We start from the raw sequence: 27,736 nt of genomic DNA, 5'->3' as shown, positions 1-27,736 counted from the left end.
CAAATTATTATTATTATTATTATTATTATTATTATTATTATTATTATTATTATTATTAACCTTTATTTATAAAGTGCTGTAAATTTACACAGCGCTGTACATACAATCTTTTTAATTAGACGGTTCCCTGCCCTCAGGCTTATAATCTAAAAAGACATGACATAAAAGGAGAAGGGAAAGGTGGTGGGGGTAGTAGGCTAATACATATAAAGTACATAGCAATACAGGAAATGGTTCGATAAAACAGGCATCAAAAGAACATCAAATGGCAAGCAACAATTATGCAATGCCTGAGAACGCTTCTCTGAACAGGATGGCCTTCAACTCCGTTTTGAAGCTGTTTAAAGAAGTGATGGCTCTTGCTCGTGGGGGAAGAAGGTTCCAGGAGTGAGGGGCAGCAAGTGAAAAGGGGCAAATCCAAGATGGGGCAGAGGAAATCCTGGGCTGGGACAGCAGACCTTGACTACCAGAACGGAGGGCCCTGGTGGGAAGGTGAGGAGAAAAAAGGTCTGATAAGTAAGGAGGGGCCAGCCCATGGAGGGCTTTAAACGTCGACAGCAGGAGATTGTACTGAATACGGAAAGGGAGAGGGAGCCAGTGAAGGGATGCCAACACAGGAGAGATGTGGTCAGAGCGGTGGGCGGATGTGATAATGCGTGCAGCTGAATGCTGGACAGAGATTAAAGGACGGAGGTGAGAAAGAGGAAGCCCAGCCAGGAGGACGTTACAGTAATCAAGTCGTGAGATCACTAGGGCATGGACCAGGATCTTGGCAGTAGAGGCCAAGATCTTCTTGCCAAGCAACCCTCTGATAGGATTGCCTTAGGGTCTCCATAAATAAGAAACAACTTGAAGTCACAAAACAACACAACAACAAGAGACAGATTCCTGAGTCTCCACAGACACACACATACATAAAGAGCTTGCCTGAAGACTGGGAGTTGGCATTGTTGTATTTCTATGGGTTTACACTAATTTTACTTTCCACAGCTGACATGAGATTGTCATGCTAAAACTAATTGAGACTCCATGAGTCTATAAACCCCTTCTGAAAACAAAACTAGAGTTGCCAAAAGTATTCTAGATAATTCTACTTTCCTTCCTTAATAGAATGACATTTTTAGTTTGGTACATCAAGGGCCAACTTTGGAAGCTGTGCTTAAAATAATTTCGGTTGAAAGAATGGAATTTTCCTGTTCTTTGCAAAATATGGGAGAAGTTCGGATCAGGTATAGGATGCCATGATCGGGTATGGGATCCCTCCAGCGTGGGCAGGGAGGTGTGTGATAAAATATGTGCTTAAAAGTTTTCATCCTGTGCCTAGGTCGGGAGGGAAGGATGGAAAAGGCCAGTGTGATAAACTCCAATAATGCTAGGGAAGGTGGAGGGCAACAGAAAGAGAGGAAGACCACACACCAGATGGATAGATTCAATCAGGGAGGCCACGGGCCTGAGCCTGCAGGAACTGAGCAGAGCAATTAAGACAAGGAGACTTGGAGATGTCTCATCCATAGGGTTGCCATGAGTCAAGGTCAGCTCAAAGGTAGTTAACAACAACAGCAATGATTGTGTAAAGAAGGATAGGACAAAATCCTGAGTCAACCTAGTCAGAAGCAGAAAGAATTCACAAAACCAGAAGATTTGTAGCAAGGTAATACATATTGATGGAGTTACTCCTGTGTTGACTGCAAATGCAAGTCACACAGGAGTACATGAAAATTACTTCCAAAATGGCACCCTCTGAAAGAGACAGTCTCAGAATATAGAGCAGTGGTGGTAGCTTGTTGTTGTCATGTCCCTTCAAGCCATTTCCAATTTATGATGACCCTATGGTCTATCATGAGGTTTTTCCTTGCTCAGATTTATTCAGAGAGGATTTGCCTTTGCCTTCCTCTGAGGCTGAGAGAAGGTATGACTTCCCCAAGGTCACCCAGTGGGTTTCCAAGCTTGAATAGGGATTTGAACCCTGGTGTCCAGAGTCACAGTCCAACATTTAAACCACTACACCATGCTAGCTCTCATTGTAGTTTTTAGTCCTTTGGATGGTACCAGATTGAAAATTCATCCATCCTAACCAGCATAGCCAACAATGAAGGAAGATGGGTAATGGAAGCTGCAGTCCAATAACACCCAGAAGGTAACAAGTTGTCCACCCCTGCTATAGAGAAAAGACAACAGCTTATGAATGTAGTTAATACCTGTTTTAGAACTGGCTTCATAACCCTGGAGTTGTACCACCTTGGTACAATTGCCTTGGGCAGAATGCCTGTTTGGTTTTGGAAAGAAATAGCAACCATACAGCTTATAGAAACTGGAGTTGCAAATTATTTGTTATGTAAAATATACAGTCCAGTTATTACTTGGAACAGGTAATATTTATTTGTCTATTATTTATTTATTTATTTATTTATTTATTTATTTAATATCCTGCCCTTTCTTTCTGCGAGTCTTTTTGATTTCTGTACCAAAATATATATATTGTCACATTGTCCAGTAGCATTTTACTGAGGCAGCAAAATGAAAGAAGTCAGTTGGGAAATGAAAGAAATGAATTGAGAAGACTTTAAAAAAATAGAAATTCTATTTTCTTCAGTAGAGGCACAGAGGTTCAGGGAGAAGCATTTATTGCATTTTCCATTTCATTGGGCAAGGCAGAGCAAGAAGATGGAAGTGGGAAATGTACTGAGTAAGACTGATCACCCCCCATTTCTTCTTCTCGGCTGCTGCTGTTTTTGCTTCTGCTTGTCAAAAAAAAGAAAAGACCCGTAACAGTATTTTTTTAAATTCATGCTTACAAAATTTCATTATAGAGGGGAAAGTATGGTATCACACTGCTGCAGCTCTATATAAGTATCTGTTGGCCAATACCACTCCCCCTCCCTCACATGGATACCAAAAACTGTGCCTCCTCTTGTCCCATTGTATGCAATGGTGTAGTAAAATGATATTCCTTATATAAAATGGCAAAATCAGAATGCTCCTAAAGACATGGGAATGCCTTTTGTTTTTGGGTGTGTGTTAATATTTTCAGATGGTAGATGGTTGAATCTGTGGGTGCTGAATCCATGGATATGGAGGACTTCCCATACATTATGATACCACTTTAGTTACCATCACTGCATCCTATGGAATCCTGGAATTTTCACTTTTCGGAGGGCTATTTATAATTCCCAGCCAAAGAGCTCTAGTGCCTCCCCAAACTGCACAACCAAGAACTCCATAGAGTATATCCATGACAGTTAAAGTGAAATAATAGTGCTATGGCTATTCAGTGTGAAAAGGAGCAAGACTGAAGTGTGAAAAGGAGCAAGACTGTGACATTAGAAACCTAGGTGTTATTCAGAGGGTGAAAATAATCCAGGATGAATCCAAATTGAATCTCTGTTGTTCACATTCATCCCAAATGAACCCAATTAAGAGGGGGTTTTTTTGAGGGGGGGGGCTGCCCAAAAAACCACTTACCCTGGGATAATCAATATTTAGTTATTTTCCAATTTTTTAAAAAAATATTTGTATCATTGTCAGTACAACAGTATAATAGATGTGAATATACAGTGTTATATAATATATAATGTTATATAATAGTACAGTATTATTATTATGCAATGCTGGAGGGATGTAAAAGGACAGTATTATGTTGTTATTGTTTGTATTATGTATTTTTATTTAGTGTTGTAATCCCACCTCAATCTGTAGGGAGAGGCAGGAAATATAAATATTATTGTTGTTATTATTATTATTACTATTATTATTATTATTATTATTATTATTATTATTCCCAAATAAACTCAGGATAAAAATCTGCATGCCTTGGATGTGTTTCGATTACACTAGCGTTGTTGACAGCCCTGTACTGGAGAAAATGCTGCCCCTTCCCCAGTGGAACAGCCGCCACAGGGGAAAAAAGAGGGAAAGAGAGGGGGAAAGGGAGGAGAGAAAAGGGGATGTTGATCCTCGAATGGCAGGAGGAGAAGCCTCTTCCCATCTGAGGGATGCTGGTGGGTGTGGGGACAAGGGAAGGGAGTCTGCACATGTGAGCAACCAAACACACACAAATATGGAGAGATGTGGTTTGCAGAGAGATGTGGTTCCATAGTGTGAATACCAAACCCAAAATGCGTGAGCAGGATTATTCGCATTGTTCTGGTAAAAAAAACAAAAACCTATGTCTGAATGACCCATTAGACCAAGCTGAAAATTGCACAATTATTTTGAGTGTTATTCACTTTTGCTGCCAATGAAGGAGTGGCATATATTAAAATATGACTACTTGGATAAGTTCCAAAACCCACAGCATGGTTGCCTGCACATTTTCCAAAACTAAGTATTTTAGTGGTGCAAGTGTACATTGTGATAGTGAAAGCCAAGAGATGCCATACAGAATTATCACACGTGCCAGCTCCCACCCACTCGTTTCTTGACTATCTTTGCAAGCAATACACTTTTTTCCCTTTCTTCACAGGATGGCAGAAAACCGCCTAAAGTTCCATTCCGACATATTCTTCCATTTCCCCCCAACGTAATGAACTGCTGTGTGGGATAAAGGAAAGAGCAATGATGCAACTGTTGTACTTTTTCATAGACTCTTTGTATTCCTGTTAGCTACATGATCTGTTTGCAGTTTCTTTTTGTCAAATAAACCTATCATAGTTTTGGGATACAGTTTCATTTGTATAGGGGCATGGAGGTTGCCTTGAATTACGGCAATTCAAAATAGTAAAATTAGAAAATTCCTCTAATCTGATTTTTTTTAAAAAAAAGTCTGCAGAATGTAAACTTCAAAGCAATAAATATATGAAGTGCTTTGAGTGCCCTCTAGTGAGCTGTGAGAAAAGTTAACTTAAAGTACAGTACTGCTCTTTATCTCTGCTCTGCAAGGAAAATTATTGACAAAGATAATGGTGAAGAGCAGAAAACCTCCTATCAGCCGGAACAATGCACAATAAGACTATCATTAAAATAAAAGAATGGAAATTTGCTGGATCTACGGCTGGTTTCCCCAACTGGTCCTTTTTGTAGAAAGCCAGTGTAGGTGTTGTTGGTATAGAACAAGAGAGTCGTACCAATGAAATCCAAATCCCCCAGAAATCTACTAGTAAGTTCCAATCAACTTTTGCTCATCCCTAACTTAGAGACTTACCTTAAATTGTTTACTTGGGTGTCCCTCTTGCTTTCTCCTCCTCTGTTTTTTTTTTAAAGAACTATGGAATTATAATTTTGACATATATTTTTTTAAAAAATTAAAAATTGATGCAAACCATATTACTTTGCTTATTTTATAATAAGACCAAATACAGACCAAATATGCAACATTTATGGTCAGGATAGATTTCAGATGTCCAGCAAAGTTTATTTGTTTAAATATTTCCCAAACAAAACTGGGTGGTGTTATTTCATTTAAACCATGTCTAGTCATTTCTGTTTTGAAAACTATAACCAGAATACTGGTGTGTGTATTCCCCTTCACACATACACTTGCACAATCTTTCAAACTCAAACTCACACACAAAAAAAAAATCCATGTAGAATCCCCACAGTTGTTCTGTGTACACACACACACACACACACACACACACACACACACACATTAACAGAATGGGAAAGCTGTACCCCTACAGCTATCCTTTAGTCAAACAACCTTCCCCATAGACACAAAACAGAACTTGGCTGCTTGTATAAAGTGTATGAGGTTCTATCAGACATCTGAAGAGTTGACATACAGAAAACAAAGATGGTCTCAGATGGCTCATGGGCCCTTTCAAACTGTACAATCATAGCACTCTGGTTCCACTTTAACTGCCATGATTCCATTCATGGTCTGATGCAAGGTACAGAAAAGCTTTAACTATTTAACTCTTGGTCCAGATTAAATTTACATAGATCCTGCAGGGTCATTATTTTTCTTTATAATCAGCAGTGACCCTGCCTTTGCTCTTTCTTCCTTAACCTTCCTTAGTAGTTGTTCCAAGCTTATGATGTTCTCAGCTAGTAGTATGGTGTCATCCACATATCTTATTTATTGATGTTCCTTCCTCTTATCTTTACTTCTCCTCCTTCTGAGTCCAGACCTGCTCTTCATCTGGTAGTTTCTGCAGCCATGTTGAACAAGTAGGGTGATAAAATGCAGCCTAGCCTGACTCCTTTGCCAATTGGGGAACCAGTCTGTTTCTCCAAATTCTGTTCTGACAGTAGCCTCTTGTCCTGAGTACAGATTTCACATTACGAGTATCAAATATAGTGGCATTCCCATGTCTTTAGGAGCATTCTGTAGCATTTTGTAATCAATGCAGTCAAAGGCTTTGCTGTAGTTTATGAGGCACATGATGATTTTCTTCTGGAATTCTCCATTTACCACTGTATGTTTGCCTATAAACTTGTTGCACTTCAACTCTAGTGCTAACTAAAATATGACAACAAATATGGAAAACAGACAGTGCCAAAAGACTGGAAACATTCAATATACATCTGCATCCACAAAAAATGGAGACACAAAAGATTGCAGCAACTATAGGACCATAGCATTAATTTCCCATGCAAGCTAAATTCTGCAACACAGACTCCAATCATATATATATATAGAGAAATCCCAGAAGTGCAAATAGGGTTCAGGAAAGGCAGAGGCACTAGGGCCCACATAGCAAACATTTGATGGCTAATGAAGTGTACAAAGGAATTCCAGGGGGAAATTGGCAATATATCTACCCCTCTATAAAGAACAAGTATACATGGACAATCAACAGGGCAAGCAGTGAGATCTTTATTCAGGAGCCAGAGATTCTAATTATGAGAGAATCTGAGTTATGTTTCTAGAATGCTTTTCTGCATGCCCTACAAAAAGAAAGCTCACATCAAGGCACATATATAGGGTTATACATTGTAGTATGTTCTAGTCACACTGTCTCTTACAATGGACTTGTCTGTCCAAAAAGCCAACCACCACAGTTCATGCTTGTTGTCTATTGATATTTCTTTGATAATTGGCCTTATCCTGTGTAGCCACTGTTCGTTTAGTGCTTCATAAGAGATAAAGTGGGCAATATAAAATCATTCTTCAGTTGAAATCATATACATTTTCTGGAGCATGGACACCAGCTTCCAGAACATGCTGCATAACTCCAGTTTCTGAGTTTGAAAACACCACCTGACTAAAAAGCAAACAAGAACAAATATGTGAAGTTGTAATCAGATACTATCATTAAAGTAACACTTTAACTAATATTTAGTTTATGTTTACACCATGGAGATTACCGCACTGCGTTCTGAGAACGTTCCGTATCATAACGTGATGAGAAGCTTCCTGGAACGGATACAGTGGTACCTCGGGATACGAAATACCCAGGTTACGAAATTTTCGGGATACGAAAAAATCCCATAGGAAATAATTGTTCCGGGTTACGAATGTTTACTCGGGTTACGAAAAAAAATTTTGGTGCTTTTTTCGGCTTTTTCGCACGAAACGCGGCTTTTCCCCATTAGCGCCTATGGCAATTCGGCTTACGAAGGCTTTTCGGGTTACGAAAGTGGCCGCGGAACGAATTAAATTCGTAACCTGAGGCACCACTGTACTGCATTAGCAAACTAGAGCGTGATCAGAACATGATCAGAACGGCATTTTACCGCACAGTGATTCCTTTTCTTGAAACCGTTCCGAGAACATATTCCACCAAGGCCGAGAGAAATCTATTCTCTCATTCCTCCGTCTCCTGATTGGCTGAAAGAATAACAGGCAGGGAGGCAAGGAGGCGAGCGACTGCAGTGAGAGAAGGTGTGTGTGTGTGAGAGAGAGGGGGGAAAGAAGGAGGGAGGGAGGGGAGGGAAGAAGGAGGGATCGGGAGGAAGGCAGGAAGAAAGAGAAATGGGGAGAGATGAGCCTTGCAAGTTGCATCCCAAGCCTCTTTTGCAAGGCTGGGAAGAAGGAGGAGCTCCATGCAGGTCTCTTCAAGCCGAAGGAAAGCAAGTTGCCAGGGAGGGGACTGGGCCAAGGGCAGAGCCCCGGCAGCCATAGCAGCTCTTTAAACTGGTTAGAAAAGAAGAGTCCTCTGCTGTCATCCCAATTCCCCTTTTTGGCTGCTTGTCACCCTTTTGCCTCCTGTGTGTGTGCGCATGTAATGTGTGCCTTCATAGAATCATAGAGTTGGAAGAGACCACAAGGGCCATCCAGTCCAACCACATTCTGCCATGCAGGAAATCACAATCAAAGCATCCCCAACAGATGGCCATTCAGCCTCCGTTTGAAGACCTCCAAGGAAGGAGAATCCACTACACTCCGAGGGAATGTATTCCACTGTCGAACAGCCCTTACTGTCAGGAAGTTCCTCCTAATGTTGAGCTGGAATCTCTTTTCCTGTAGCTTGCATCCATTGCTTTGGGTCCTAGTCTCTGGAGCAGCAGAAAACAAGCTTGCTCCCTCCTCAATATGACATCCTTTCAAATATTTAAACAGGGATATCATATCACCTCTTAATCTTCTCTTCTCCAGGCTAAACATCCCCAGCTCCCTAAGTCGTTCCTTGTAGGGCATGGTTTCCAGACCTTTCACCATTTTAGTCGCCCTCCTTTGGACACGCTCCAGTTTCTCAATGTCCTTTTTGAATTGTGGTGCCCAGAACTGGACACAATATTCCAGGTGGGGCCTGTGAGCTTCCCTCCCCGCTTTAATTCTTGTCTGGCTCTTTGCTATGGAATTCTGGGAGTTGTTTGCTTGCTTTTGTGTGGTGCTCCAAACAGAGGAGCTTTTGTGGGTTCCTTCCTGGAGGGAAGGAGGAGAAGGTCCTGGGCAACCCTGCCATCCCTGTTTCCTGCAGGCTGCCAGCACAGGAGCCCCGCTGGACACGACACCAGAGCCACCCCCCACCCCCACCCCGCAGAAGCAGCCAGACCCTCTCCCTCTTGCTCTCTGCTCTGGCCCCCTGTTTCCCTCTCTCTTTCTCTCTCTTTCCCTCCTTTCCTCTTCTCTCCCTTGTCCCAACTTTCCTCCCTTCCCTCCCTCCTTCTTTCCCCCCTCACACACACACACACACACACACCTTCCCTCACTGCAGTCGCTCGCCTGCCTGCCTCCCTGCCTGCCTGCCTCCCTGCCTGTCATTCTTTCAGCCAATCAGGAGACGGAGGAATGAGAGAACGGATTTGAGAACGGATAAGAATACCGCACACACCTCTGTTGGAACGTTCTCATCACGTTTCAGCTCGCTGGGAACACATTCGATCTGTACCCTCCTGGAACACATGTGGAACACATTTAAACGTTCTGAGAACCCGATTGGAACACATACGTGCGGTATTCTTAAATGTGTTCCGTTCTCATCACATGATGAGAACGTTCTCAGAACGCAGTGCGATAATCTCCCATGTATAAGCATCAATCATGATTTAATATGTCACTACTTAACTCAGATTAATTTTCCACTCTTATCACATGTTAATACTTTGTCATCTGTAGTAATATTCAAAGAGCTAATCTTGTTTGTCTTTTATTCTTCTTTTTTTAGCATAAAGGAATCCAGTGGCACTTTTGAGACTAATGGAAGAATAAACTTCTAGCCCTTTTGTGGCCACAATCCTGTGGCCACATGACCAAGCCTTTCATCTCCCATCCTCTTTTTCACAAAGATTATGAATACAATTGTATTGTTGTTGTTGTTGTTGTGTGCTTTCAAGTCATTTCCAGCTTATGGAGATCCTAAAATGACCTGCTTTGTAGCAGCAGAACTTTATTCTAGATTGCTATTGCCTTCCAAGCATCCTTTCTCTTTTGCTGATCAGGAGGTTGCTGTTTGAGACATGTACAATTAGTCTTCTACAAAGATGTGAAAACCTTACTACTATGTAAAAATTTCTATTGGTCAATGTATGTAGTGTCTGATGTATACAGTACTAATGTTGGTTTCTTTATTTGTGCTAATATGCTGCATGTACCAAACAACTATAGCAAACTGTGTAATGACTGTGGCATCTACTCTTCTTAAAACTGAAGCCTAAAAAATAAAAATAAAGAGTGGCTTATAATTACCTTACAGAATTAGTCATCTTCTGCTTTTTCAGTAAATACCCTGCAGGATATTCAAAATAATAACCATCTTAACATAACATAAAACATTTAAAGCCAGTTGATTTCATCAGAGTGAGAAAAATCTAGAGGAAGTTGCAGATACCACTTCTTTATTTTGCTTCTCTTCAGGAAGGCTCATCATAGCATTAATTGGCACCCGTTTTTGCTTAATTGTAATAAATATCAGCTGGAAAGAGACCTGTATCTCAGCCCATATATCAAACAAACAATGTACTGGCATACCCTTATTAGAACAACATACTTTATGAGTGGTCAAGATTCAAAAATATCTTTCAGTACAGCTCGGTACTTAAGCAAAGCAATACACCTGAGATCTAGATATGTGGGGATAATTGGGGTAAATTGCAGGGGTGATGAAGAATTTTGATCTATGATCTTACTTTTATTTTGACTGCCTATTGTTTTACTGACTTATGAATTAATATTTTTACTTATTCGTATATGTTTCTTTTTTAACCTTTTACATAGAGTCTTACAGAGTGTTTCACTAGTTTTGTTGTATGCACTGTATCGCCTAGTGTATCGTACTTATATTCTTATTATATTTTTATACATTTTATTTTCACATACTTTTATATAACTTTTATATAGAGTTTGATACAGAGTTTTATTTAGTCATGTGGTACTTGGATTAGCTAAGGGCTAATCAATAAATATTGATTGATTGTAATAAATAGCAGTGGCAATACTGGCTTCCATGTCAGTGGAGTAGTGAGTCCACTCTGTTTTTTAATCTGAACTTTAAGGGAGCTACCAAAAAATGCTGAAGCCCAACCCTAAAATAGATTTAGAAATCTGGACAGTTGGTTTAAAATTTAGACCGAAACCTGGAGAAAATTTATCAATTCACTGTCATGAAAGCCACCAGTCAGCACTGGATATTGGTTGAAGACATCAGTGTGTAGCACCATGTAAAGGCTGCACTTTGGCTTGTGGATAGGAGATGCCATCATTTCTCTTTCCACTTCAAGCAGAAAAACGTCAAGCATGCACTGGCAGCATTCCACCTAGAACATCTAATAATAATACACGGCTCATCATCAAGCTTCCATGGGTACTTTTGTACTTTTACCAGGGTTGAAAAACACAGAGAGAAAGGTTTAGCGAAAGCAAACCAATACTTACACTTTAGAAGCAGCAGAGTTACAGTGGCTAGTAACACTGAACATACTCCAATGCCAACATATAAGCCTGTCAAAGAGGATTCTTTCTTCCTTTGCTCTTTCATTGGTGTGAAGAAATATAAAGAAATGTTCTTTTAAAAAAGAATAAAAATAGAGAAATAACCACACTGAGTAAAAATGGAAAAGCAGTTATATAAACATTCTTCACTAATGTAAACATTTGCTTCCTCCTACTAGAGAATGCACTTTGAGCAAGCCATTCAACAGAAATTAATTCAAAATGGAATAGCTTTTTAAACTAAACTTCACAGCAGTCAAAATTTTATGTTTTTTAAAAAAATATTTATTCAGACTAAAACTTATACAAAACCACTTTTCAACTATCTTCCAGATGACAGCTAGTTTCATTATCGCAAAATAATCCTTGGAAGCTCACTGTCAGCCCTACCATAAGGGCTGTAAAGTAGCTGCCACATGCAGTTCACACTGAAGAATGAAGTCTCCATTTAACAAGGACATTCTCCATTAATCCAATGTCATGCCACTTTTTCAGCTGCTTTTAAAATGTTTCCGTTTCACCTTCTACAACTTTCCACCTTCATCCACAGCTTACTTCAGTTGCTGAAAATTGAATTCTAAGAGCAAAAGTAATATAGGTGAGGGACAGACCGCCCAAAAACAGTGGCCTGCCGGTGGCCTAATTTCCTTTGGAGGGAAGCCACAGCCACCGAACCACGTGGCTTCCCCACAGAGGAAAAAGAACCTGGAAAAAACAGGTTCTTTTTGAGCCACAGGGTGGCATAACAAGTGTTTCACCTCTTCATTTCACATATATGTTCCATATAGTATATAAAAAGTAAAGTGTACTTATATGTTGGGAGCCAGCATGATGTAGCAGCTCTGAGGACCCATGGGTCAATGCCCAGCTCAGTAATAAAACCCACTAGGTGATCTTGGACAAGTCACACACTCTCACTCTGCAATGGCAAACCTTCTCTGAACAAATCCTGCCAAGAAAACCCCATGATAGGTTTGCTTTAGAGTTGCCACAAGTTGAAAATGACTTGAAGGCACACAACAACAACAACAACAACAACAACAACAACAACCTTATATGTTAATGGAAGCCAGAGTCTGCGGGTTCTAGAGAAAAATAAAAGCATGGTTTGCTTCTAAACCAGAAATTGAAGCACAGTGTGCCTGCGCCATGCATGGGTGTAGTATATGCGGTTTTGAGCTTATGCTGAAGCTATGCAACAGTTAAAGAAATGGCACATGTGCATGTGGTGCACACGCTGCCCCGGGCCACAAGCATGTGCCCCATTGTTTGCAATGGGGCATGAGCAAACACAGATTTCCCCTTGCGTGGGAGGATCCAGAATGGATCCCCCATGTAAGGGAAGGGCTCACTGTAGTCAAGAGTGGAGCACTCACAAGAGATATGAGACCATGACAGCCCAGCTCATAATGCTATACTATAGTTATGTAGTATTACATCTGGATAGCCTCATATACTCTGTGTTGGGATTTATACTATGAAAGCAGCAGGGGGTGGGGGTGGCCACAGAATTCACAGTCCTGCGATTTCTAGATAGATAGATAGATAGATAGATAGATATCAACTCTTATGGGAATGACGGAGGATATAAAATAGAATATTGCACATAGTGAAATCTTGGGAATGAGAAACAGTGTTGACCACAGCTTCAGTGGATGTAGGAAGAAATATATTGGTCTTCTGTGTAACCTCTCTTTCTGATATCTACTATGGCTAGCAGATGCAGAATAAACTAATGACAACTAACCAAACATGGGTCAATTTGTTTAATCTGCCTTTCTCGTCCTGTTTTACAGTTGCTTGTTTAAACAGAAAATGCCTAATTTGAAAGATAATCTGGATTTCATGGGTAAATCCACTAAAGAGTATTGGATATCTTTATCTCATGTATCCAATCTAATGAGTTTATTTGAATTATAATAATAACAGTGATGACTACAACAATGACTATGATACTTTAGAGAACCACCAGTGTGTATAAGTACCAGAGGAGATTATTTTGCTGCATGTGTATTTCAGTGTGAAATTCAGTGCAAGGAAGACAACAGAGAGAACAGATAGAGATAAGGTAAATTGGAAGCAATATGCATGTCTTTCAATTACAGACACTTAACTTCACTGAAGTATGAGTGAGAAAGAGTTTATGTCAAAAACATCTCACAAAAGATAAGCTTTTGAGGAGTATTTTGAAGAAAGAAAGGCGGGCTACACACCGCCGCTTTGCGGCGGTCTGCCGCCGCCGCCAGAAGGTCCGCGGGGGAGCCGGAGCCTATAGACGGCCCGACTCCCGCGCGGACCGAAAAAAGAAGCTCCAAAATGGAGCTTCTTTCTGCGTCGCGTTTGCGACGTAGCGAGGCGCCAGGGGCGCGCTCGCTACGTCAGCAGCGGCGCGACGCGTCTGGACGCTGTGCGTCCGATGCGTAAAGATGGCGCCGGCCATGTAGAAAGGCCGGCGCCATCTTGTACGGACGGAGTCCGTACGAGGCCCAGGGGCGTCTAAAAGAGACGCCCCTTTTTTAAAATGGGACGTCCTCCGGACGTCCCAAAGGGCCGTCTGGAAAGCCCCATAGATAAGAATATTCCGAGAATGTAGCATCACATAGGCATTTCCCAATGCTGATCCAAGACCTCTTTACCTAGACAGCAGTGATGGTGAACCTTTAAGAGGCCGAGTGCCCAAACTGCAACACAAAACCCACTTATTTATTGCAAAGTGCCATGTCCGTCTGGCTTTCTAGTAACAAACTCTGGCAAACTCTGTGCTGGGGTGACGGCACATGTGCTCACAGAGAGGGCTCTGAGTGCCACCTCTGGCACACGTGCCATAGGTTCGCAATCGCCACCATTAACCTAGAGTTTCAATATTTTCACCTCAGTCAGCAAAGAATCAGTAGAGATACTTACATCTCGTGAAGGTTCTGTACTGGACATCCATCTTGGATCCAAAGCAAAATGAGATTCAGTGAAGTCTATTGTAGTTGGATCAATCAGTGCTAAAGCAACATATTCATTAGTACAATCCAGAATGCTATTTCTACAGCCTTTGAACAAACAAGATAAATGAATGACAGAACACCATGTCACTTACATTAGTGGTGCATCCCTTTAGATGTTATAGGATGTAAAATCCCAGCATTCCTATTTATTGACTGAACTAGCTAGGGTTGGTGGAAGCTGCAACATCTGAAGGGCCACACTTTTCTCACACATGAACTAAATAAATGCAAATTAATTGCTAGTTACATTTACATGCAAAGGTCCTCAAGTGAACTCAATACAGACTACATAAGTCTTCCCATTTTTATTCTCACAACAAACTATGAGGTAGGTCAAGCTGAGAGAGTGAGTGACCCATAGCCACCCAGTGTGTTTCATGGTTCACTGGGGACTACAACTTAAAGCATCAAAGTCTCAGTACAACCCTCTAACTACCATCACCCTTGTTCCAGTGTTCCAATGCTTTTGATTGAAAATGGGAAATTAAGAACAATTAACAAGGTATAACATAAACAAATTTAATAATTTGTTTCTTTTCTTTCTTTTTTTCATCATTTCTTTCAGATGTACTATCATCTGCCAACCCTCTCAGTGCTAAGCTCACACTGTTCAGTGTTGCACACAGTGCCATTTAGCTGAAGACCAGAATCTTGTTAGTTTACTTGTCTGTTACTACAAGGTAGTACATTTCCCTTGAGGACTGTGCAAGCAGAGGAGAAGAAGTAAAGAAAGACTTCTCCATCATGACTAGGAGGAAAAACAATCAGCTCCTGAGCAGTTCATTTCCACAATTCCACAACTAGGGAAGTTGCTTTGGAAAATCATCAGCCCTGCTCAGGTGGTTTTCCAAGGCAGCCTTCCCAGAGCATCTTTAGTTTAAAGGACCTACTCAGGATCAGCAAGGACCTACCCATTGTGGAAACAGGCTGCTCAGTACTTATGGGTTCATCCCAAAGTTAGTTATACTTAGTTTATCCACCTGTAATGTGGTCTTCTTACTGCTTTCTACCTTACAAGATATTATTGTATTTTCTAATGACTCATGCCTTCTCATGATATGTTCAAAGTATAACAGTCTCAGTATAGCCATCTTGTCTTTTAGGGAGAGTTCAGGCTTGATTTCCTCTAGAACCCATTTATTTTTCTTTTTATAGGTCCACAATACCTGTAGAACTCTTTTCCAGCATCACATTTCAAATGAGTTGGGGCCCGTACAGACACACCAAAATAAAGCTGCTTCGGGACTCTTTGGAGGAATGCTATTTAAATGATGCATATGTCCTAAGAGGCCGGAAGCCACACCAAAACCATGCTCCAGTCCTAAGGACTGGAGTGCAGCTTTGGCGCAGCTTCTGGCCTCTTATGATGTGTGTGTCATTTAAATAGCATTCCTCCAAAGAGACCCAAAGCAGATTTATTTTGGCCTGTCTGTACTGGCCCTTGATTTTCTTCCTATCACCTTTATTCACTGTCCAGCTTTCACAACCATACATAGAAATTGGAAATATGATGGCATGGACAATCTTAATTTACATATACAATAATATATCTTTAAACTTCAGGATTTGCCTGGTTTCTTCATAGCTTTCCTTCCAACTCTTAGTCTTCTGATTTCTTGACTTCAGTCTCATTTTGATTAATGACTGAGCCAGGATATGGAAAATCTTTAACTATTAAAATGTCTTCATCATTTCCTTTAAAGTTATGTTCTTTTCTAAAATTAAGTTATTCTCTTTAGTTTGATTAAATTTGAAACCATCCCTGATTTCAAAAGAAGCCCATTCCACTTGGAAGAGCATAACCCTTCTCTCCCTAATATAGCATTGTCCACCTGGCTACAATACTCCACAAAATGACAAGAGATATGGTAAATCTCTTTAGTTTACAGTTGTAAACTGCTTAGACACTGCTAGTTCGGTATCAAGCGGCACATAAATGAAGCTGTTCGTAAATCAATTTAGGTTTCCATTTGTGCACTTTTGCTTGATAGTATGCCTCACTGAACTCAATAGGGCTGCTTTAGCTCTGAATAAAAATGCTTAGTGTTCAGCTATACCCACTGGAACCACAATGTATCACACATTAAATCTGACCAGATAACTGCCTGAGTGACCATTTGAAATGATGTTGCTTTATTTCTGCCCTTCTTTGAGCTCAACAGATTTTATAAATAACAACAGGCTGAGAAATGGTGTTTCACTCATTCATGGAATTTGGAAGATTATGTTTGTTTTGTTTGTACTACAATCTGATAACCAATACTTAAAGTAAACTATGAGAACACCATAAAACATGGCAATAGAATACACTCCCTCAAAGTATGGTGGAGTCTCCTTCTTTGGAAGTCTGTAAGCAGAGGCTGGATGGCCATCTGTCGGGGATTTTTAGATTAAGAATTCCTGCATGGCAGGGGGTTGGACTGGATGGTCTCTTCCAACATTATGATTCTATGATTCTATGAGAGCTAATGTACTGTAGTGATTTGAATGTTGGACTATGACCCTGGAGACCAGGGTTCAAAACCCCACTCACCCATGGAAATTCCCTGGGTGACTTTGGGTAAGTCAAACTCTCTCAGCCTCAGAGGATGGCAAAGGCAAACCTCATCTGAAGAAACATGCCAAGAAAACAGCATGATAGTGTGGCCTTAGAATCACCATAAGTCAGAAATGATTGCAAGGCACCCAACAACAAACAACAAATAAGAACACCAAGACAGAACTTTGTGACTTGTGAGTTTAATAAATGTCAGTGCAGTCATGCATCTGAGGACAACTTGTGCCATTGACTTTAAAATAGAAATTTTAAAAGATTTCACTTCCTTGTGAAAGGAGAAGTGTACTTCAGTATCTATCATGACTTCTTAGCTGTCAGGCAAATGAAATTAATCTGAAAGTACAACTAGTAATGGCAAAGCCGAAACTTCAATTATTAATTAAAGATGTTTCCATGTTGCCATTCTGAATTTAATAAAGGGGTGGACAGGCAGTTCAGAAAAAGAAACAGTTATCAGATAGATCATACTAAAACACTGAATGCACAATCAAAAACTATACTAGCATTTTAAGAAGATAAGCTTCAAGATGTATCTTGATGTTCTGAATCCTGAGAAGTAAGTGCCCAACACAACTCTAAAAGGATTGCATCTGAAAATTCGGTACCAATGCAGGACAAAGCCCTTTCCCACCAATTATCAAAGTGCTCCTCTTAAACAAACTATAAGATGTAACGATTAGGCAAGATTAAAAAAACAATTGTCTTATCATTAAAAGACTGAATGTGTTTACAGAGGAGGAACTAAAGTTGTAAAAAGGGGGGACTTTTATTCTTACTGTGAAAATATTTTAATATTTCTCAACAGAAGAGCAAACGTACCATAAAATAAAGCCATTGCAGTGTAGTGGGAGGAATCAGATAGACTTGGCTCTATGGTTCCAAGCTCTAAAACATACTGGTTGAACTTGAGACAGTCCTTTCTCAGTTGGTAAACAGTAAAGATTGGCAGCTCTCATCAGTGAATCCACTCTGCCTTTTAGATTGAACTTTAAAGGAGCTATCCAAAGTGTTCAATCTATTTTGGAAATAACTTTTGGCACCTTGGAAAGCTCCTTTAAAGTTCAGACTAAAACCAGGAGTGAATTCACTTCTCCAATGAAATGGGAGACACCAGCTCAACCGAAGGTAGGTTGCTTTGAAGAAGTATGGAAGAATAGAGCCATGTCCACTGCCTTCAGCTCACTGGGTAAAAAGGGAGCAACATAGCTGCTAAAACAAGGTAACAAACATGTAGCAGCAGAATCATATGGACTCTGTGAATAAACTGTGTTATGAAGAGCTATAGTCCAAAAAAGTAATTTTTCCAATCTCTGAATATATCCAGGGATTTTAGCAACTGCTCACCACAGATGACTGTTTTTCATCAAACTAAGAGCTATGTCTTGGATGGAATTTCCAATGTGTTCACTTGATAAAATTTTAATGGAGAATACATCTTGCCTGCCATAAAAGTAGAAGTAAGCAGATGGCGAAAACTTTACTTCAAATTCTTGAATAAGTGGAATATTGCAAAAATGGATATCCTAATAGTATATTAAGCATACTCTGTGTAGCCATCTCATAAGATACAACAACTAGGTTTAAAAAAATGTGGATACAGTTATACCTAGCCAACAATAACCTGCAGGTGGTCATTAAGAGTGAGACCTTCTGCTTCAGGTAGCAAGGAGATACATACCTGTTACCACAGATGAATCTGGACCTGATTTTCCTGAGAAGAAAAGTGATGGAGTAATTTATACCTCATCATATACAACAGTTGCATATATCTTTGCTTTAGTAATCTTGGGCACATTCCGCCAAAACAACAATAATGCTTTGCAAACTTTATTTATGGTGCTTAGAATGGTGCCAAAAGGCAAATATGACAAGAAATGATGGCAGCTCACACTGTTCAGTGTTGCGCACAGTGCTATTTGTCGTGAAGCTGAAGACCAGAATCCTATTAGCTTAATGGTCTGTTACTACAAGGTACTACACTTCCCTTGAGGACTGTGCAAGCAGAGGGAGAAGTAGATAATTCTGAACATCAACATCAGAATTAACCATGCTGTAGTGTTTCTTATTTCTGTGTATGATTGTTAAAGCTGGACAGTGAAGAAAGCTGGGGGGGGGGAATAACTTATTTGAAATGTGATGCTGGAGAGAGTTTTACAGACTGACAAAAAGACAGATAAATGGGCTCCATAGCAAATCAAGCTTGACCTTTCCCTAGGAAAAAATGACTAAATTCAGGCTATCATACTTTGGATCTATCATGGGACACATGACTCGTGAGAAAAGATGATATCATAAAATGTGTAAAATGGGAGGCAGCAGGAAAAGAGGAAGACAGGATTCAGAACAGGTGGATTGGTTCAGTCAAGAAAGCCACAGCTTTTAGTCTACAGAACCTAAATAGGGCTCTTGATGACAAGGTTTCTTAGTGATCTCTCATTCCCAGGGACATCATAAGCTAATGCTAGCTTGATGGCAATTAACAGCAACAAAAGATAATATGGCAGCAAATGAAAGAAAACATCCATTGGTCATTGAGAAACCAGAGAGAATAATAAATCTATGACAATGGACATCTATCCCCAAAAGACAAGGAGATTCTCTTTGAAGTTTGTCGCACGGGCCCTAAAACAGGCCTGTTGCGTTACAAAATGTGTGCGCGGACAGGCGTGCATGGAACGGGATGGGGCTAAGAACTGTATTTTACTGCACGAGGGAACACTGCCGCTGGGGCATTCTGGGATTTCTAGTTCAGTGGGGCATAAGAGCTCTCTGTCTAATAATTCTAATCCCTTTCCCTACAACTGCAAATCCCAGCATTCCACAGGAGGCAGTCATAGCAGTAAAAGTGGAGTAGCAGCACTATAAGAGTCTAGTGCAATATCCTCCTATGAATCTGCAGATACTTAAAATAGTTTAGGCTGAAATTGTATATATTTATGGAGAGCCAGTGTGGAATAGTGGTTTGAGTGTAAGACTAAGACTCTGGAGATCAGGAGTCGAATCCTTGCGCCGACATGAAAAGCCACTGTGTAACTTTAGACAAGTCACACACTCTCAGCTCTAGAAAACCTCTTTAAAGGTTTGCCTTAGAGTTGCCATAAGTCATAAAACATGGCATACAACAACAATGATATTTGTGGAGGAAATGTATATTCATGATGAAGATGTATATTTTGGTTGAAGGAAATGCAGTGATTGGATCTTTACTTTTTATGAAGGACTCAGGAATGTCACTGTACAGTAAAAACCTGCCTAGCTAGATCAAAACTGAACTTGATCAAGTCAAAAACTGGCAGTGTGTGGTACTAAGTACTATTTAGTTATTGTAATCAATGGCTGTGGTACAGCCATTATCTACCCATAATTTTAATCATTTTCCAAGGCACTTGTGTAAATAAAGATGGGAAATGTATTTTGGGAAATGCTATGTGGAATTGCTAGTCCATAAAGCAGAAGCTCTAAATGTGGTCCTGAGAAGTTACATTTAAAGCATGAGCTTAATTTTTTTCCCACACAAAAGCACATCACTACAAACACATTCCTGTATAATATAATAAGTTGAATGGAAGTGTGCTGCTCACCTTCCTTGATCACAACTCGCACACTGATTTTTTGATCGTTGAACCAGCCTGGTATTTCCACACGGCAACAGTATAACCCTGCATCTTCTTCTGTGACATTCAGAATGGTCAGGGACACATCACCGTTCTGAATATGTCCTGTCAAATGGTAGTTGCTGGATTGCCGATTTATGTTCCAATATGTATCAATCCAGACAATTGGGTCAGAACACCAAGATGAAGGACAACTTCCTTGCCCCCAACACATGGTTGTGGTCCCATGTTTAGCCACAGAATAATAACAAGGCAAAGTGACGTCCTGACCCACTTTCCCTTGAACTAAACTTTCAGCACCTGTTGCCAAGAAACCTGTGGAGAACAATGCTTCAGTTAACAAAAAGGAATGATATTGTAGCAAGTAGCGGAGCAATTGAATATTTCTACAGATATTCCCTTCCCAACTGTTTCCCTCAAGCCTGCAGCTAAATTTACCATTGGAAAATATGGAGCATGCAGCCTCATCCTGAGGCACAATTGCCTAAAGGCCAGAAAAAGGAGGGGGAACACACTTAAACAATGTGGGAACAAAATTGATGGGTTCTGGGATAGCCTGAGTGAAAACTGGAGTGGGTTTCTGTACCTTGAATGGTTGTGTCGGAGAGGGAATTTCAGCAGTTGTTGCTTTTTACCTGTTGATGTCAATCTTTTTCATCAGACTCTTTTTTATAATAAAAATATTAATGCATCTTATCAGAAGATTAATCATACAATATGTTGATGTGACAGGGAAAACCTGCTGAAATTCCCTTTTTACATACCTACTAAAGGTATAGAAGGTGTCTCCAGTTTTCAATGTGGCAAGTCTATAAATGGGTACAGAGAGTGAAATGGTTTTTTTTTCCCTTGCCCAGGCAATAGCCATTTTTGTTAAATATAATAAAACCTAATTTTCCAATAGCAAACTTAACTCGATACTCTTCATTAGATGATTTAGGCAGTGGAATATGCTGCCTCTCAGGGTGGTAGAGTCTCCTCCTTCGGAGGTTTTTAAGTAGTGGCTGGATGGCCATCTTTGCTTTGGGATTGCTTTGGGATTGCTTTGATTGTCTATTCCTGCATGGCAGCAGATTGGACTGGATGGCCCTTGTGGTCTCTTCCAGCTCTATGATTCTATGATCTGCTTCTGAAATATTTGGTATGATTTTTATTAAATAATATCTGAAAGCCCATATCTCCCCATATCTCCCATAGAAGATTGCATGTATCTTCAGGAGAGGGCTTTCTCTCTATCCCATCACCATCACAGGCTCAAGTGATGGACAGAGGAAACAGCCTTCTTGGTAGCCTTCAGCCTTAATTGATGAGAGTAGAGTAATATGCAATTAGGGTGCGGTACAGACTGCCATAAAGCGGTGTACTGGCACCAATTCTAGGGTTAGGGAGCGTGCACCAACCAAATGCTCCCTAACCCTAGTTCATGTGGATGGCGACATCATTACGCAGTACTGTCCACACAGGGCGCATGATGATGTCATGTACATGCCATGTCCAAACAGCGCAGCGCGCATGTGACATCTCCACGCTGCTGGAGGGCAGTTATCACGCCTTTCCAGTGGCACAGAAAGAAGCTCTGAAACAGAGCTCCTTTTTGGGAGCGGATTGTTCCTGTGGCAACCACATGGCTGTGAGAATGATCCTGGGGAGAAAGGGGCCACCCCTTTCTCCTCATGGCTCCCAGGGTGTCCAAGGGCATGAATCCATGGAGAAGCGGCATTTTGCCTGGAAAAACGGTGGATTGGGTGAGGCTGGCCTGGGCCCAATCCATCGAGAAAAGGGGTGGGTGCAGACTGCCCCTTTGGGGTGGTCTGTACCATGCCTAGGTATGCTTTTTTAGTATGTAATATGTATTTTAAATGTTTTAACTGTTAATGTCTTAAAATTACGGTTTTAATTGGATGTCTACTTTAAAGCTTTTTTTCACATTTGTATTTCTTATTGTTTTAGATGTTCTGTTTTAATATAGATTGTAAGCCACTGAGCCCTCTTCTGGAGAAATGTGGGTTACCAGTCAAATAAATAAAATATGATGGCATTTGATATCTTTTTGGTAGATTATCTTTCATGATTATTAATTTTACAGTTATTATGATTAAAATTTTTAGAAGCTATTCTGAAATGGTCCATTGGTGATGGGATTCCAGTTTCCATGTAAGTGACCTCTGAGACCTCTGATGACAACATTTTCTTTTTTGGTTTGGATATCATATAAACTGTGACATTTCTGCCAGTGTTATACTATAAGAGTGTTATACTATAAGAAACAGTAATTGCCACTCAGAACAAAAGAGTAAGGGAAGAGCTGTGAGAATATGAGTAATGTGCTTTCAAGAGTCAGAGCATTCAAAAGAAAACCTTCTTGAAAGCATGATAACAGATGCCTGTGTAATCTGACCACAGTTCTTAACCACCAAGGGGTTTCTCACCAGTACAAATGCCATGAGGTTATATTCTTTTATCTCAGGCTCATCTTTCACTGAGGCTGCATCCGAATTGCAGAAATAATCCAGTTTGGTGCCACTTTAACTGCCATGGCTCAATGCTATGGAATTCTCAGACTGTGGTTTTTTGAGCACCAGCTCCACTCCACTCTGGTGCCACAACAAACAACACTTCCCAGAATTCCATAGCATTAAGCCACGGTAGTTAAGTGGTGTCAGACCAGATTATTTCTGCAGTGTGGATGCAGCCTAAGAAAGCAGGGATGCTTAGCCTGGTTGTTCCCCACCAAAGATCTTACCCCTTCAAATGCATGAAATGGTTCAGACAAATGTTTGGACTTTCAGATACTGCTAGACTGCACTGTCTATGAACATCCTTAAATATTGACAGGTGGACATAGATCGTGTACCTTTGAATCATTTCTCAACCCCACATTCTGTGGACTCCAGCAGGGAAGCTGCAGGGAAGTACCACTATTTATACTTGTTCTTGGATAAAACTGGCACTGGTTTTTGTTGGATATTTTGTAACCTCTGTGTTTCTACATTTTCAACCCAAGGAAAACAGATTAAACTTTTATGGATAGGTATCAGGCCAGTCACCTGTCATTTCATGAATTTTCCATTGGCATAACTAAATTAGGGAGTTTATCACACAGGGAAAATTGGAAGTTTAAAGAGGTAAGAATCCATGATTATCCAATGTATTAGGTGCAATTGCGCAATTGGTTTTCACCCAAGGTTGCGTGTAAACTGCTAAGAATCCTACCAGAAAGAGACATGAACCACAATTAGTCATTTTCATGAAAATATCATGAATTCATTTCCATTTCATTCACGATATTGCATTTTTGGGTAATTGCTCTAGTGTGAAAGATATTTGCAATTTATTCACAGGATGCTCAGTTTTTGTACTTGTTGCCATATTTCCCATGGTTCCTTAGGGTGAGTTTACTTCTGGTACTGTTTTGTCATGCTTCGTTGACGAGAAGAAAGCAGCCTTTTATGCTTTTAGAAAAACTTTCCTATCTTTTGGGTAATGTTTTTACTTACATTGGATACCATTACTGGGAAAATAAGGTAGAGTACAGTATATTTTTATAAAGAAAATTGTGTAAATAAAATTGTTTATTTCTCTGGATGATTTTGTTTGCTGCCATGTGTGCCCTGGTGATTTCTGATGATGCAACTAATTCTTCTGTGCATTTCACAAAAATGCAATTTCGACACCATCAATGGGATGAAAACCAAATGTGTGTTCTACCCTCTTTCTCCCTTTAGTAATGAGCCTCTAATGCATTATTGTGTTCAGCATGTGAAAATCATTCACACATTTGCACATTTTTGTGAGATGCAGACATTTTAAACATTATCAGGATGGAGGTACATATGGTCCCCATGTAATGAACTCATAGGAAGAATAGCATAAGTCATAATGTTTACTTGACACAATTCATACTGATTCTTGTCAGAAGAAACTGGCACTGATTCCTGTTGGATAAAATTGTGATTGAATCATAAGAATCATAGAACCAGGTTTCAGTGATGCCTACTATTTCATATTGGCTTTGCTGTGCTAAGAGCTCGGGTTCATCTTGTTCATTCCCTAGGTTCTATGCATTAGTATAGAGACATCTAAGACCACGGGCCATTCCCCCATCTGACTTTTAAAGGGTTTTTCTCCCTCCCACTATTGGGTTGTTGTGCTATTTGCCTTGTTCGCTCTATAACTGTTTGGCCATTATCTCCAGCCCTTGATGAACTCTTGCCCTCCAGAATACTGTTTCCCTCCTCCATGTAAGTGAGTTTAAACCTCACTTGGTTAGGTGTTTTAGACTCTTAGCACACATTTATAACATTTCTGTTTCTACATTTTGATTTCTTTCTTTTAAAAAAAATCTGTAGTTATTTAATCCACCTTGGATGCATTATTGTAGAAAGTCATACATTCAGTAACAGAATAAAATAGAAACAAAACCTCTTTTAAAAGGAATCCTTTGGGTTTCTTTTAGTCATTTTTTGAAACAACTTTGTTTTCTGAAGCCATCCTAGACAGTTTATACTAAATGCTGATTTGTTACAGGGATTGGTTAACAGAAATTAGGAATTCCCAAGATTGAGCACCAGACCTAGCACATTACAAATCTTACAAAGTCAACATTTTTCATCAGTCTCTTTTTATAATAAAAATATTAATGCAACTTATCAGAAGATTAATAATGTAATATCAATATTAATTAAAAGTCAAATTAAGGAATACTTTTAATGCTAAACTCCAATACTATATTAATTTTCTATGATTTTGAAAATGACATTCTATATGTAAATAACATTAGTATATTAGCTTTACAAGATTAATTAATTTTAGCCTTACATGGAAATAAGGAATCAAATTTTGCTAGAGCATTTGTTATTCAAGCATTAAGAGATAATATCAGAACTCAAAATTACTTGCTGGATATCTAGATCTAAACACAGAGCAGCTGCATTTTGGTTACTGGACAATTCATACTTCATACAAGTATGAAGCAGTGATACACTGTTTTTTGAGGGCAGCAAGAGAGGGATATATTAGAAGAGAGACAGCTAAAATGGGATATGTTCACAGATTCTAGACTACAGTACTAGGAGAGATTAGAAGAAAGATGATGGCTTCCTAGAATACTACCTGTATGAATAGTTGGTTTTACTTCTTTGTATTGCATAACAATATAAGGAGCTAAATACCCTAACAGCACCAGATCCCATCTATTCTTGGAAGCTAAGTAGGGTCAGCCCTGGTTAGTGCTTGAATAGGAGACCACCAACAAAAAATAGGTGTTCTAGGCTACATTTCAGAGGACGAAACTGGAAAAATCATCTCTGAGTATTCCTTGCCTAAGAAAACCCAATGAAATTCATAGGGCCACCATAAGTGAACAGGTGACTTGAAGGCACATGCAGACAGACATAACAACAAAATTCTTCTTGAAGGTAAGACACTGCTCTTAACAAAAGTAACACAGAATGTATTGCTATCTTATTTCAGAGGCAGTAGTGCCTGAGAAGACCTGTGTCTTAGCTTCCAGACATCTGAATATTTATGCTAAAGTGGCTCTTTGAAGGTTTATGACTATTGTTACAATTGTCCTTTTTGTGTAATCCATTTCACTCTGATCCCATAAGTATGAACAGTAATTGTATTCCATTGATGAATCTCAGAAAGCAGGCTGTAATCCACAAAATCAAATGCTTTAAAAATGATTTAATCTTAAAGGTGCTACAGAACGCATATTTCCTTATCCCCCTCTCGCTCTTATCCTGTTATATATACCAAAACAGACTTACACGGCTATCATTCTCAATATAATTTTCAATATAAATTAGCATTTAGTTACCTGAAAATGCCACCAGTATGGTCCATCTCAGCAACAAACAATGTAACATGGTGCTGGTGGAGAGGACAGAGTACTGCATTGTTCCTACCTTGAGTACGTATTTAACATAATACTCATTTCCATACGAACTTTCTGGCTTCTCCAATTTCTGAACTACATTGTGTGTGACATTAGTCACAGCATGCAGAAGCAAGTTATTCTGACCAGTTTTTCCTCTTCCTGTGGTATGCTGATATACTGTTCGCTTGACAGGGCATTGCTGGTGGGTGGTGATGAGCATAGGGGAGATCTCTGACAGTTGTGCAACCAAGCTAAACTGTTTTGCACTGCTTCACAGTTCTCTCATTTGGGGAGAAAGGTGAGATATAAATTCAATAAATAAATAAAATTCATGGTGTGGGGGTCTGTGTTGTACTTCTCTAATTTTCAGAAATTACCTAAAAGAACTTAATGTGAATAAAAGTGCCTGCAATCATGATTTTGTCTGCTGTTCTTATGTAGAGCCAAAAACACTCATAAAATTAAGTATGTGTTTAAAGCTATTCTGCCATTTTGATAGGGGTATGGCTAAGTTTGTGTGAGAGAGGGGGGGCAGTGCCCTCTCCAAATTTGAATTTTGTCCTCCCCCCACAAAAAAATTTAGTCCCCAAATTTCTAGTATATCTAGTAATAGATATTTTAAGATGAATATGCAATATGTATTTTCATACTAGCTTTAAAAGTGAGATCATTAATGTGAAGGGCTACTAATCTAAAAATAAACTAGTTTTTATAATCAATGTAGCCAGATTGCCCTTAATTGCAGTGATGTCGTATCAAGAGTTTTATCCTGGAACTTGGGAGATTCAGTTTCTAAGTCCCACTGAGCCATGAAATGCATTCATGCCCTTGGGCCAGTCTCCCTCTCCCAACCTGACTTATCTCATTGGGGTCATTACACATGGGTCAAAGTGTCAATACTTCCCCTGGCCTTGTGTCATCCTGTATGAACAAAGCAGGCCATTATCCCTGGGCCAGAATCCAGCAGCTCCAGATCAATCTTGGCCCAAAGGAGCTTTAGCGTGAGTCTACCAGACCCACTATTTACCACAGAGTTTCATGGAAACTTCACAGCAACAACTGTCACACCACACGGTGCCGCATGCACTGCACCTGCTTCCACCATCATGTCTTCACAGAAGACTCCTTTCACAGTCTGTGACATCGTATGGAAGTGCCTGACCATGTGGGTGTAACCAGGTATCCCATTCTGCTCCTACTGGCTGCAACAAGGGTATTCTGTGAAGTTCCAGTAGCAGAGATAGGTATGAGGCAGACAGCAGTAACAGGTCCATGAGGAGGCAACAGTCAGGCATGTAAACACCTGCCCATTGCTGCACCAACCTGCCTGAGAACTTGGGCACGATAGCATGGGCTTGCCCTGTGCTATCCTGCCAAATTACTTAGGCCAAGGTTATTTTGAGAATAAAGTAGAGAGGGGGAGAGCCAGGTATA

General features: G+C 40.0%; 1 protein-coding gene across 1 annotated transcript in view; it reads right to left on the bottom strand.

Moving 5' to 3' along the window:
• The window catches only part of LOC121920369, a 51,723-nt gene extending 25,164 nt beyond the window's left edge, over positions 1–26,559 (bottom strand). Inside the window, exons 1-6 of the mRNA XM_042447499.1 lie at positions 26,243–26,559; positions 20,389–20,736; positions 18,486–18,518; positions 14,159–14,247; positions 11,198–11,327; positions 10,013–10,052 (exon numbers count right to left, since the gene is read on the bottom strand). Of these exons, the coding sequence (XP_042303433.1) occupies positions 10,013–10,052; positions 11,198–11,327; positions 14,159–14,247; positions 18,486–18,518; positions 20,389–20,736; positions 26,243–26,522 (920 nt within the window). The 5' untranslated portion in view covers positions 26,523–26,559. The remainder of the gene's footprint in view (positions 1–10,012; positions 10,053–11,197; positions 11,328–14,158; positions 14,248–18,485; positions 18,519–20,388; positions 20,737–26,242) is intronic.
• Positions 26,560–27,736: the final 1,177 nt, after the last annotated feature.

This window comes from Sceloporus undulatus, chromosome 2, assembly GCF_019175285.1.
Source record: "Sceloporus undulatus isolate JIND9_A2432 ecotype Alabama chromosome 2, SceUnd_v1.1, whole genome shotgun sequence".
Taxonomy (NCBI): Eukaryota; Metazoa; Chordata; class Lepidosauria; order Squamata; family Phrynosomatidae; genus Sceloporus; species Sceloporus undulatus.
This window is presented reverse-complemented; position numbering and strand designations above follow the sequence as displayed.